This window comes from Typopeltis vanoorti, chromosome 21, assembly GCF_054136105.1.
Source record: "Typopeltis vanoorti isolate ZY-2024b chromosome 21, IOZ_Tvanoo_1.0, whole genome shotgun sequence".
NCBI lineage: Eukaryota > Metazoa > Arthropoda > Arachnida > Uropygi > Thelyphonidae > Typopeltis > Typopeltis vanoorti.
The window spans coordinates 57,869,876-57,884,928 of NC_143569.1; the positions used below are offsets into that span (position 1 = coordinate 57,869,876).

General features: G+C 36.5%; 1 protein-coding gene across 1 annotated transcript in view; it reads right to left on the reverse strand.

The window, feature by feature from the left end:
- eRF3 (eukaryotic translation release factor 3) overlaps positions 1–15,053 on the reverse strand; it is a 217,588-nt gene that overhangs the window by 47,233 nt on the left and 155,302 nt on the right. Inside the window, exon 11 of the mRNA XM_090411395.1 lies at positions 12,940–13,041. Within this exon, the coding sequence (XP_090267521.1) occupies positions 12,940–13,041 (102 nt within the window). The remainder of the gene's footprint in view (positions 1–12,939; positions 13,042–15,053) is intronic.

Below are 15,053 nucleotides of genomic sequence, written 5' to 3' on the forward strand. Positions count from 1 at the left end.
TGTGAGCAAACAAAGTTTGCGCCTGAAAGTATCTTCAGGACTGAGGTAAGGTGGTACACACCAGGGCAACTCGTTGCAAAGGTGGAGCAAGCTACCAATACTCCTGTCTCAGTATCTCCTATAATGCAAAACACATCTCCTTGTGGATATGTCTAATGTTATGCATTAAGGGAAGGGCCTCTACCCAGACTAGTTTCGACCTTTATTGAGGTCTCTTCAGTGGGAGCCAGGCCCAAGCTGAGATACCAGGCAGAAGCATTCGCAGGTCATCTCTACCTATAGGAGTTGCCAAATGGTGTGCCACCCATTTTTAATAAATTACTCTGGATTTAGAGAAAGATGTTGAAAGTTTATTTTTCACTTGGTTAGAATATAATATAATAAATTTAGTTTAATCCTTTATCCAAGTGTGAGCAAACAAAGTTTGCGCCTGAAAGTATCTTCAGGACTGAGGTAAGGTGGTACACACCAGGGCAACTCGTTGCAAAGGTGGAGCAAGCTACCAATACTCCTGTCTCAGTATCTCCTATAATGCAAAACACATCTCCTTGCGGATATGTCTAATGTTATGCATTAAGGGAAGGGCCACTACCCAGACTAGTTTCGACCTTTATTGAGGTCTCTTCAGTGGGAGCCAGGCCCAAGCTGAGATACCAGGCAGAAGCATTCGCAGGTCAACTCTACCTATAGGAGTTGCCAAATGGTGTGCCACCCATTTTTAATAAATTACTCTGGATTTAGAGAAAGATGTTGAAAGTTTATTTTTCACTTGGTTAGAATATAATATAATAAATTTAGTTTAATCCTTTATCCAAGTGTGAGCAAACAAAGTTTGCGCCTGAAAGTATCTTCAGGACTGAGGTAAGGTGGTACACACCAGGGCAACTCGTTGCAAAGGTGATCGCTTCCAATTTCAAATCCTCTGTACACTCTAGTGTCCTGCACAAGGAAGAAAACATCACTATCAACAATAACATAGTCAAGGAGACTTTTCTTATTCCTTGCCTCTTCTCTCCATGTGAATTTGTGCACATTTTTATGTTGGAACATAGTGTTAGTAATAACCAGTACATGTCCTGAGCAGAAATCCAACAGGTAATTGCCATTATTATTATTAGCTTTGCTCTTTTCTCCAAATTTTCCCAAAATATTTTTGTATGTCTCACAATCATTTCCTACTCAGTTATTTAGATCCCCAACAAGCACCAACTTTTTCTTTTTCATTGTGTCAGTTGCTTTAGAAAAAGCAACTGACACAAAAAATTCCTCCACTTCTACCTTAGTAGAACCTTCTGTGGGACCAAAGGGACCATAGGCACAAATAAGTCTCATTGTCCAGTTCCCCATTCTGATATTTGCCCCCATTACTCTACTTGAGACTGACTGCCATTCAAGAAGGTTAGCTTAGTATTTTGTGTTGAATACTATGGCTACTCCTTTTCCTCGATTGTCATTTCCTGAATATAACATTTTGTATTTATGGCTCAGGAATATCTCACCAGTTTTTGTCTTTTTTGTTTCAGTCACCCCTATAATGTCGATCTGGTACTTATCTAATTCTTCAGCTAGCTCCATTTCTTTGCCATTCAGGTTTCTTATGTTGATAGTACCGATCTTTAACTCTGGTGATGTTGAGTTGAGGTTTGTTTTCAGATTTGTTTCAGTAGCTGACTTTTCACTGTTCGCCATGGTTCCCTGGCGAAAACAACGGGAGCCTTGTTTAACTGGGCGACGCCCCAGCCGGCATGAAATTTTGTCATGTTGTACAATCATTTTTTATTTTGGTTTAACCAATAAGAATACAATTTGGTCGGCTAAATTCCAAATTGCCAGCCCATCCTTGTTCGTTCAGTATCCAAGTAGATACCCAACAGGGTGCATCACGAGAAGGTAAGAATTGGACATTAGGTCAGAAGCCCTGGTCGGTTCTTCGCATTCCTTTAAAGGCTATGTTGAGGTCTCCTCTGTTATACAGCTTTGATCCTTAAGCATCCCATTGTTAATCAATTTAGTTAGAGAATCCTGATTTGCACAGGATGTTGTTGGATTCTAATTATGTAGAAAATAGAATAAATGTTGTTTGATTCAGAATCCAACATGATTTTCCGTCATAAGAACTATATTTGTAGATATTATTTAATGTAAATAACATAAATTATAATTGATATTATATAACTACCTTAATTATGTCAAATATTTAATTGCTTAATCAAAGAAATGTTTTAATGGTAAATAGATTCTGTATTAAATGTTATTAAGCTGTTTTATTTATTGTTATGTCAATATTGTAAGAACTTATATTTGTAGTTTAACTGCGCATTTATTGAAATGCGATCATTCTATTTATTCCTTTTGTGAAAGCTTAATGTTATGTAATAACTCAATGTAGTTGTATAGCGTAATGTAACATTCGCGAGAATGTTTACGTCTATCGGTTGTCATGGAGACGCGTGAAAATAAACGGGCGCGTGTGAAGGGAGCGTTTGTGGAGAAGAGAGAAAATAGATACGTAGTTGTAAGTGAGGGTCGGAACGGAACTTTGGAACTATAAGGTAGCAAGGAAGTAAACTAAAGAAGTAGATGTAATTAAAAGGTTCTTAGGGAAGAATTGAGTAGATATTTTTTTTTATAAGTGAATCTTATAGTTGGCTGAAAGCAAAATCAGCCATAGTAATAAAAGGAAATTATTGCCGTAATCGGATAATTAGAGAACTGGACATTCAAAGAAGAATACTGAATAAATCCAGTCAGTCTACAATTACGACTTATTTCTATACTACCAAGAAAGGGAATTGTACGAAGTTAAACTAGTTGATGAAAGATAAATAAGAATAATTAATGTACCTTATAGTTGTTATCTGGATTTTTGAAGCGCGATTAGTAATGTTTTAGTTATTTAGTGTTTCGCAAGTGTGATAAATACAATTTGAAAGTGTGCTCACAAAAATTGGAAGTACTGAAGATTATTTCTGGTAAGGACAGTCCTATTAGTTTATTTCAGTGTATGCAGATTTAAGTATTAGTTCCGTTGCGCTGTTTCTAAAATTTAACTGTAGCTTACCATCGAGGCTGAGAGTTGAAAATATAGACATTGTAGTGATATCTACCGTGGTTAGTGCCTGTTACGAGTTAATCGTAGAGTATAGTTGAGAGATACAAGGAAACTGATTAATTAAGAATTTCTATTGTAGTAAATTGAGTAAAGAAACTTTGTGATTCTGAAACTGTATTTGTATGTGAAAGTTTGGAAGATTGATTTATTGTGAATGACTTGACCTGATGTACTAGCTTGACTGAGTTGTCATATTTAAAAGTGGAATACATGTATTTGTTATATAACCATATATTAAATGTTTTGTTTGTTAATTTAAATATTGTGTTTGCCTGAATTTCTTTTTACTGCACCGTTCACAAAAATTCGGATCTAGCGGGAATCCCAGAAGGAAAGAAAATAAATACCATCGGCCTGAATGAGTGAAAAGACTGCTAACTAATTTTGAATTAATCTTACTAATTCATATAGACTTATCTAAGGATAGAGTGGCGCAGTATAATAGAAATTTCTCTACCCTTAGATCAGTGATTGATTTGCAATTAGTTTTCCTTTATTTTATGAAAGTGACTTTTAGCAAGATGGCGGATTTAGAACATAACATGAAAATAGAACGTCACGACAGTTAGAGAATCCTGATTTGCACAGGATGTGTTTAGGAGTACATCATATGCATAAAGCAAAGAGTTAAGTTTGATAACACCAATTCTAATATCAAGTTGAATGCTACTTTCTTTCATAATATAATCCATATAGATGATGAATAAGAGTGGAAATAATGTGCACCCTTTTCTAATTCCTGACTTTACATCAAACTACTTTTCTACATTTTCTTCAATTCTAACTGCTGACTGACAACTTAAATACAGGCTATGTATTGCTCTGTATTTCCATTTACCCCTATATTTGCAGTTTTTTGAAAGGCTTTTCTCTGGGTACCTTGTTGTATACCTTTTCCAGATCTACAAAACAAGCACAGATCCTTGTCATAGTCCCATGATTTCTCAACTATTTGTCCCCACACGTTTGGAATAGTGAAGTAATGATTACAATTCAGGTTAGGTCAATGAAGTAGGACTTCAGCATTTCTTTGTATAAGTGTTCATGTTTAAATATGGATCTATGCAGCAACTTGGTGTTTTCCCATTGAATCCTGTGGCTAGTGTTTTCAATTCCGTATTGTGCCAGGCCAGATTTCTGAGGTTTGATAAGCTGGATGTAGTCTTGATGTTCAGAGATAGATTTATTGACAGATCTTCCTGTTTGTCCATAGTAAGACAAATTGCATAAAAACGTCACTTGGTATATACTAAGTAGCAATGAGTTTATATTATTTCATAATGCAGTAAAATGCAAGGCTTTGAGGAAAAAAAAAAAGTATTGTAAATCTTGATAAGAAATACTCAACTTTATAAGAACGATCATGAAAAAATACAACTAAATCACTTACAGAGAAATGGGTTGTTAACTTATCTGGCCATCTTCTAACTGAAGATGTACACAAGTTTGCAATTTTGCCCAAATTGGAAAAAACTTTTTGCTAATGCTAACGAATTTGCAATGAGATTGGAACTACATTTAAGAAACACATTTTCACCAGATGTCCAATTTCCCCCTTCCCACATCTGATCTATATTTATCTACACCAATATTAAGAATTCATACATTTAAAAGAAAGAAATATAAATTCTTGGCATTGGTGTAGATAATTATAGTTTTGACTCTTGGGGATGGAGATCAAATATCTGGTGAAAATGTGTTTTTTAAACACTGCAGTTCCAATTTCATTGTTAAATCATCAGCATTTACAAGAATTCCTACAGACAAAGAGCTAAAACATTATAATAAAGTGAAAGAAAAACCACTTCATAAATGTATATACTACACTGGATAGACTTTGGTCAAAATGGAAATCTAGGAGCTACTCACTTCCTCTTGTTGAGGAAATACTATGTAAAGCAACAAAGACCAGTGACATTTTAACTGTTTCCTAGGCTATTAATAAGTCGCTACCTAATTTTAATTTATACAGACCAAATGGAATTATTATATCAATATTATTCTTAGAGCCTGTGTAGCTCAGTGGATGTGGCGTTTGCACACCACCGCGCTAGGCCGCACGAAGGAAGTCTTGGTTTCGAGTCTAGTCGGCGACTAGAAGAAATTTTTCTAAGCCTTTTTTCGACCGGTTCCCGAGTTAGTCGATCTCTGGCACGGGAAAGCAGGTTTTTCCTCCCGGAAACTCAGGTTTTTCGTCCTGTAAACTCAAGAAAATCGACCGTAGAACCCACATTATTTCAGACATTAAATATATTGTGTTAGGGTTAGAGACCACGAGATGGCGGCACATTTGAGCCGTCTCTCTTCACTGCGGACCGCTTAATTAGTGATAGCCTTGGGCCATCTGTCTCTGATTGGGTACCAGTGGAGATTGAATTGCCCACTCAGTCTCCAAAAGTTAGATAGGGCTAAATGGCCTCACCTACTCCCGTATATACGGGAATAAAAAGGCGTTAGCTGATTTTTTTTTTTTATATTATTCTTATTTTTGAACTTCAGTCTAGAACTGTAGGTTCATTGGCCATTACTGACAGGAAGCTTAACATGGATTATTTAACCATGCTGGCATTATTCCACACTGACATTAGGGATTATAATTTTACCTTAGTATTATCAGCATCATCATCAAATTCCTGACATGTACCCTCAATCGGTGTACAGGATATGATAGTACTACATGAAAAACTTACATCACCAGTAACTTCCTATGTAGAATTTTCCAATAAATCAGTCTGTTACTTGTCAAGACTACAACATTTTCAGAATTTATATATTTCCATCGTCTAAGGCACTTTGTACCATATCAATCCACCTATATCTTGGTCTTCCTCTGAGTCGTTTTCCTGCCAACCTGGTAGAGAACACTTGTTTTGCTAATCTTTCCTCACCCATTCTGTTTAAGTGACCATACCACCTGAGATTAGCACTGCTAATGCATTCCCGAATGCTGACAATGTCAAGTTCTTTCCTAATATCCACATTTTTAACAATATTGACATTCATGCCAAACATTCATGCCCCTATTCTTTCTCAGCACTCTCATATCTGCAGTATTTGATCAAGTGTTTTACTTCTGACCCAGCTCTCAGATCCATGAGTTAAATTTGGTTTGAACAATGTCATGCATAAAGCTAATTTAGTGTTTTGACTATTTTCTCTCATATCCATATAAATTTATTCAGTGGACTTCCTACCATACCAGCATTGCTGATTCTGTTGTCTATTTACATATATAATTTACCATCTTCACTAAAAATCGTAGCTAAGTAGCAGAATTATTATTTCACTTGTTCTATGGGTTCTCCACTGACAATGCAGTTGATATTTTTAATACTCTTGCCTATTTTCATTGCCTTTGTCTTGTTATTGTTGACCTTCATACCATATATATATATATATATATATATATTACAACAGTTATTCAATTTAGTCAGGGAATCTTGCAGACTTGTAGAAAATTTATTCAGAAGTATAACATCATCCACATAAAGAAAGAGCTGACATTAACATTTCCAATTTTAATATCAGGTTTAATACCACTTTCCTTCATAATCTGATCCATATATATATATAACAAATAACAAAGGGAAGAATGTACATCCTTGCCTGAAACCAGATTTAACATTAAACCATCTTCCTGTACTTCCTTCAATTCTAACTGCTGACTTGCAACTCAAATAAAGACTAAGTACTGCTTGATATAATGCCCCATTGACAACATATAACTGTAGCATATTGAATATGCTTTTCTCTTGGCAACTTGTCATATGCAGGTCTGCAAAACTTAAATACAGATCTTTGTCATATTCAAAGATTTCTCAACTATTTATCATAAAGTGAAAATATGATCCTGACAGCCTCTATTTGGACTGAATCCAGCTTGTTCTTCATCAGGCTTTTCTTTGAAAATTATTCATTTAGCAATTATTCGAAGTAATTACTCCATACTTCAAGGATATCTTTTTCTCCAGTTTTCATATCACCGTTATCAATTCTAATGACTTTTACAACACTCTTTCCTCAATTTCTGAGCTTCTTCAGCAACCTCCAGAATATCTTGCCACCTTCTTGACATTTATTTTCTACGTTCTTACCAAAGTCTTCCCATGACTTTTGTTTAGCTAGTTTTACACAGTGTTTAGCTTTCTTACATTTGTCTCTCTATTCTCTAAGAGCACAAGCTGACTTATTTGCCAGTAACTTTTGATATGCTTTCTTCTTTTGTTTCACTGCTTCTTTAACTTCCTGCATCCACCATGGAGTTCTGGTTTTTCTATCCATGCAGACAACCTCACCACATGCTTCTCTGGCTAAATCACCAAATTTGGTTCCTGTTCTCAAACTATTTCATTTTTTCATCAATAATATTTATGTACTTTAGTCTACAGTTCATATCTGAGGGCTGCACAACTTTTATTCACTTTAAAACTTTCTTATATTTATTTTCAATATGAAATTCAATTTTATCCTGCTCAATACTAAATAGTGATCACTTCCAATTTCAAATCCTCTGTACACCAGAGTGTACAGAGGATTTGAAATTGGTGTCCTCCTGGTGTCCTGTACCAGGGAGAAAACATAACTATCAACAATAACATAGTTAATGAGACTTTTCTTATTCCTTGCCTCTTCTCTCCATGTGAATTTGTGCACATTTTTATGTTGGAATAATCAGGCCGTGTCCTGAGCAGAAATCCAACAGGTATTTGCCATTATTATTAGCTTTGCTAATAATAATGGCAAATACCTGTTGAATAGTGATTGTGAAAGGGTGCATGGTGGCCACGGAGTGGAAATGATGAACCAGGAAGGAGAGAGGGTTGTGGACTTTGCAGTAGCATTTGATCTGGCAATTGTGAACTCGTTTTTCTACAAGAGGGAAGAACATTCGATAACATTTAGGAGTGGTAACAACAGTTCACAAATTGACTACATTTTGACTAGAAGAAAACATCTTAAGGTTGTCACAAATTGTAAAGTAATTCCAACAGATCAAGTAGCACAGCAACACCGACTGCTGTGTGCAGACTTTAAAATAAGATCGAAGATAAGAACCTCTGGATGCCATGGGATGAAGATATTAAGTGGTTTCGCTTAAAAGAGGAGAGTGTGAGGAATCGTTTTAGGGAGAGGGTGTTAGAGAGGATTTCGGATGGATTGGAAAGTGTACAAGATTGGTGGACAAATAATTCAAAAGTAATCCTGAGCTGCGCAATCGAGGTGCTTGGTGAGACATCTGGAAAGATTAGAGAGCAGAAGGAGGGTTGGTGGTGGAATAATAATGTACAAGTGGCAGTGACAGCTAAGAGGAAGGCAAAGCAGAAGTGGGATGAGTCAGGAGTGGAAGAGGACAGAGAGGTGTACAGAGAGAGAAAGCAAGAAGCCAAGAGAGCTGTGGCACAGGCGAAGGCCATGGCATATCAAGATCTGTATGATCAATTAGAAACAAAGGAAGGACAGAGAAAAATTTACCAACTAGCGAAATATAGAAATAAAGCAGCAAAAGACATCTTACATGTGAGGCAGATCAAAGATGCTGAAGGAAGAGTATTATGGAGGGATGTGGACATAAGAAACCAGATGGAAAATATACTTTGAGGGACTTTTGAATGAGGAAAATGCAAGGACTCACAGAGGAGATGGGCAACCTTCTGAGGGGATGGTGCAGAACATCAGTAGAGTGGAAGTGACGGAGGCAATGAAGAGGATGAGGAATGGAAAAATCGGTGGGCCCCAACAGAATTCCAGTGAAGGGATTCCAGAATTCATGGAAGGCACTGGGGGAAGAGGGAATTGACCTGTTGTGGGACCTGTTCATGAAGGTTTGCCAACAGGAAAATATACCCGAGGAATGGAGGGAGAGTACTCTTGTTCCCATCTACAAGGGTAAAGGGGATGCACAAGACTGTAAAAATTACAGAGGAACAGAGTTGATGTCCCACACAATGAAAATCCTAGAAAGGGTTCTTGATGGTAGATTGAGGAAGGAGGTGGAGATTGCAAAGGAACAATTTGACTTCATGCCGGGCAGATCAACAACAGATGCTATCTTTGGGTTACGGCAGATGATGGAAAAGTATCAAGAGAAACAAAGGGAGCTACATATGGCATTTATTGATCTAGAGAAAGCATACGATAGAGTGCCAAGGCAAGAAGTCTGGAGGTGACTGAGGGAGAAGAAGGTGCCGGAGAAATATGTCAGGTTGTTGCGGGAAATGTACAGAAATGTGAAGACAAGTGTTTGGACCTGTCTGGGATAGACAAAGTTTTCAAGTGACAGTTGGCTCGCATCAAGGGTCAGCATTAAGTCCATTTCTGTTTAATATTGTGATGGAGGTGAGAGAAGATGCGCCTTGGACAATGTTGTATGCAGATGACATCTTGCTGTGTGCAGATTCAAGAGAAGAAGTGGGAACTAAACTGGAAAGATGGAGAAAAGTACTGGAAGAGAGAGGTATGAGACTAAGCAGAAGTAAGGAGAGTATATGTGTTGCACAGTGGACGGCGGCCAGGAGAGAGAGAGAGATCTGGAGCTGGAAGGAAATGTTATCAGGAAGGCGAGAGACTTTAGATACTTAGGTTCAACAGTGGAAGAAGATGGAGGAGCTGAGAAGGAAGTGGGATGCAGGATACAAGTGGGTTGGAGGAACTGGAGGGAGATGGCTGGAATGTTATGCAATAAGAGGGTGCCAATCAATCTGAAAGGCAAAATTTATAGGACAGTAGTGAGGCCAGCTATAACATATGCTATAGAAACTGTGGCCCTGAGGAAAAATAACATCAGCAGGATGGAAGTAGCAGAGATGAGAATGCTTAGGTGGATGTGCAGTGTGACCAGAAAGGATCATCTGAGAAATGACTATGTCAGGGGAACAGTGAAAGTTATGAACTTAGGAGCGAAAATACAGGAGGCAAGGTTGAGATGGTTTGGTCATGTGATGAGGAGGGAGGACGAATATGTGGAAAGAAGGGTCATGCAGATGGATGTGCAAGGAAGGCGGAAGCGTGGGAAGCCAAAGAAGAGATGGAGGGAGCTGGCTGAAGAGGACTTGAAGATGAAGAACGTGGATGTGGTGACAGCCCAAGACAGGAAGGTGTGGAGGAGACTCATTACAAACAGTGACCCCACTTAAGTGGGAGAAGCTGCAGAAGAAGAAGAAGAGAGAAGATTAGCTTTGCTCTTTTCACCAAATTTTCCCAAAATACTTTTGTATGCCTGACAATCATTTCCTACTCTGCTATTTAGATCCCCAACAAGGACCAACTTTTCCTTTTTTCATTGTGTGAGTTGCTTTCTCTAAAGCCTCAAAATACAAAATGTTGTTTAAATATAAAGAGCCAATAGGCTTCATTTCAGTGATATAAACATTATTCAAATTAAGGGGATATTAAATCCCACATTGTTTTAAAACCGAATAAGAAACTCAAAGATTGGAATCAGAGAGTTTCATGCCGAATATAGTAAACTATAAAAGTATCGGTGGCCACTAGCGTGAGCTAATGCAAGTAGTCCTACTACGTAGTACAATCTCAGGCAGCTTGTTGCAAAGGTGGGGAAAGTTCTGATCGCTAATCTTGGTATTTTCCATAATGTAAAAACACATTTCCTAGGAAATTGAATTTGAGATTGTACTACGTACTAGAACTACTTGCATTAGCTCACGCTAATGGCCGCCGATACTTTTATATTTTACTATATTCGGCATGAAACTCTCTGATTCCAATCTTTAAGTTTCTTATTCGGTTTTAAACCAATGTGGGATTTAATATCCCCTTAATTTGAATAATGTTTATATCGCCAAAATGAAGCCTATTGGCTCTTTATATTTAAGTAACTTAATGGCTGCACCTGTTTGACAACTCGTATAGCAGAGTATATAAGTTCTTTTTGCTATACCCTTTGGTATCTATTTGCTCTAGCTACTCACCGATGAAGCCTCAAAAAAGGCTGAAACCAGTCTGGTAGTGACCTCCCACCATAATGTAATAACAGCATACATTTCCTAGGAAATGTGTTTTTACATTATGGAAAATACCAAGATTAGCAATCAGAACTTTCCCCACCTTTGCAATGAGTTGCCCGAGATTGTACTACGTACTAGGACTACTTGCATTAGCTCACGCTAGTGGCCACCGATACTTTTATAGTTTACTATATTCGGCATGAAACTCTCCGATTCCAATCTTTGAGTTTCTTATTCGGTTTTAAAACAATGTGGGATTTAATATCCCCTTAATTTGAACAAAATGTTATATTCAGGCAATGGCAATCAAGGAAAAGAAGGAGTAGCCACAGTACAGTAAACCCTCAATTTAACGGAAAAAATTTCCGGTCTGTATGTCTCATGCGAAACATTGTTTATTTAAATATAACGAAAGCTTATTTTTGGAAAAATGTTTTATTCACTTCAATATATATCGCAGACTTGTTTTTTAGAGTCTCAAAATCATGGTGAGGTTATAAGCAATAATACATATAGAAAACGTTTCTGTAAAATTAAACTTTTCATAGATACAGTACTTAATTTTAATTACATAAGTAAAAAACATGTAAATTAGCTAATTTGTCAATTTTTTTTTAACATACTCATTCGGAAAATCTACTTTATTATATAATGGAGTTTTGGATTTAACGGGGATCCCCATCGTCCAAATTAGTCCATTATAATGAGATTTTACTGTATTCAACACTAATACAAGGTTTCTTCTTGAATGGCAGGCAGTCTCAAGTAGAGTGATATGGACAAATATCAGAATGGGGAACTGGACAATGAGACTTATTTGTGCCCATGATCCCACAGAAGGTTCTACTAAGGTAGAAGTGGAGGAATTTTTTGAGACTTTAGAGAAAACGACCTTAGTATTACTGAGGTAAAATTAATATACTTTAATTTATTAACACAAGAACCTACATAAATTATGCTATCCCCATCGTCTACAGGGTAGAAGATAATCTAGTTTAATATTATTCTGGCTAACAAAATAGTTAACAGTAATATTTATTTTTTCTAAGCATTCTTTAGAATTCTTAACTCTCTAAGATTGTTTAGAATTATATGCAGAAGTTAATTGTATCTAATTTCTATAAGCTTTTCTTTTCACTACACTACTGATGTCAGCCAATCTCAACCTTTAGGAAGAATCTACTCTCCCTATAATAAGATAATTATTACCAAAACATATTTCAGGGTGACGAGAAACTTACAAAGAAAGGCAAAGTTGTAGATATAGAATTACGTTAGCCCTGTATGTAATTCAAGCCTGCCCAATACCAGTGACTGGATAAGGTTTGTAGCATACGAGAGTAAAAGCAGTCATTTTAGATGGGTTCTGGAAATATACTTGACTTAAGAACAGCATAAACAGATACATTTGCAAATACATGTGCCTTTTCTAAACTGTAGTTGGGGTTACAAACATCACATACCACCATGACTTCCAAAGCAGTAAGATGAAAGGAAGTCATGATGGTATGTGATGTTTGTAACCCCAAAGATTTGCATGTATCTGCAAATGTATCTGTTTATACTGTTCTTAAGTCAGGTATATTTCCAGGACCCATCTAAAATGACTGCTTTTACTCTCGTATGCTACAAACCTTATCCAGTCACTGGTATTGGGCAGACTTGAATTACATACAGGGTTAACGTAATTGTAAATCTACAATTTTGCCTTTCTTTGTAAGTTTCTCATCACCCTGAAATACGTTTTGGTAGTAATTATCTTATTATAGGGAAAGTAGATTCTTCCTAAAGGTTGAGATTGGCTGACATCAGTAGTGTAGTAAAAAATGTTAAAAATTAAAAGCTACTGACAACATATTATACCTCTTCTTCTACTCCTTTTAATTTTATTTTGACATTTTCTCCAGATGTGACTGAAGAAACCTCATCTTCATCAGACCACAGCTGTAAAACCTCAACTGGTTTCTGTAACAACCAAAATGACAATCAATTGATAAATGGAGTGACAAGCATAATATATAATATACTGACCAGAAACAAATTAACTGCATAATGAACCATTAATTAAGAAAAAAAAATGAAAAGAACTGAAATTGTGTAAAATTATTAGTTAAGAAGTACTTGCAATTTCTAAATAAATATAGATATGAACCGAGCAACAGCAATAAACTTTACTGCTTCTAACATTCAAAGCAACAGATTTAAGGAGGTAACTTATTAAACACAAAGCAGGAAGCATTAAAATATTAAACTGTGTTCCTCTCATCCATCACCAATCTCAATCCAGTTAAAAAACATTCTAAAAACCATTATATAAAATAATTCATTCAGAAAAAAGGCTGGAGAATTGATGGAGCAAAAAATACTCTCTAGTATGTGATATGAAGATCGAAACGTCGGGATAATAAAAAAGTTTTTTTAACACGGTTGTAAATTACATAAATTTTTAACATGAATACTCTCTAGCAAGAATAAAATTGAGTACCAGAAGCAACACACACTTATGTAATAAAAAATATCTGGACAGCAATTCAGTAAGACATGGCTATATATATCACAACCACGGCTCTTAAGGCATAAAAGAAAGAAGATGGTGTTGCACGTTTCACAGACAAACATCGTCAATTTCCTGATATGTACATTCAAGGGATGTTCAGGTTACTATGACAGCACTACATGGTTAAGTTTATATTATTAATCGCATATCAACAATATTCCTCCAAATTAGTCTATTATCCAATACTGTCATATCGGGCACTTCAGACTGAATCAATCCACCCAGACATTGGTCTTCCCCTGGGTCTCTTTCCTGCCACTTTGGTATCAAACACCTGTTTTGCTAACCTTTGATGTCATCAGTTTATTGCCCTAATTTTTCTCATAACCCCCATATCTTGTGGTCTCTAGTCTGATCAAGTGCTTTATTTCTTAACCCAACTTGAAGATCCATAACTTAAAATTGGCTTGTACACCACCTTGTATACTGCTAGTTTGGTGTTTTGACTAATTTCTCTCTTATTTCATATAAATTTATTCAGCTGGCTACCCATCATATCAGCTTTGCTTATTCTGTTGTTTATTTTCCACATTTAACTTGCCATCTTCACCAAAAATTGTACCTAGCCAGCTGAAATATTTTACTTGTTCTATAGTATAGCCATTCAGAATGTAGGTGAAGTTTTTGCTGAAGAATTCTACGTTTCTGCCTATTTTCATAATTTTGGTCTTTTTACTGCTGATTTTCATGCCAAATTTGTTACGGCTCAATTTACTTAGAATCCTGGAGACTTGCACTAGATGTGTTTAGGAGTACATTATCTGCAAAAAAAAACAAAAAAACAAACTAAGTTTGACATATCCAATTGTAATATCAGGCCTAATGCCATTTTCTTTCATAATGTGATCCACATAGATGATGAATAAGAGCAGAAATAATGTGCACCTGATTTTGCATCAAACCATCTTCCTACATTTTCTTCAATTCTAACTGCTGACTGATAACTTAAATATAGGCTATGCATGCAGATAATGCCTGTATAATATTCCATTCACCCCGTATAATTGTAGTGTTTTTAAAAAGCTTTTATCTGGGTACCTTGTTGTATGTCTTTTCCAGATCTGGGTCAAAGCTGTATAACTGAGAGGAGACCTCCACATAGCCTTTCAAGGAATGCGGAGAACCGACCAGGGCTTCTGACCTAATGTCCAATCCTCACCTTCTCGTGGTGCACCCTGTTGGGTATCTACTTTGATACTAAACGAACGAGGATGGGCTGGCAATTTGGGATTTAGCCGACCAAATTGTATTCTTATTGGTTAAACCAAAATAAAAAATGATGGTACAACATGACAAAATTTCATGCCGGCTGGGGCGTCGCCCGGTTAAACAAGGCCCCCGTTGTTTTCGCCAGGGAACCAGGGCAAACAGCGAAAAGTCAGCTACTGGAACAAATCTGAAAACAAACCCCAACTCAACA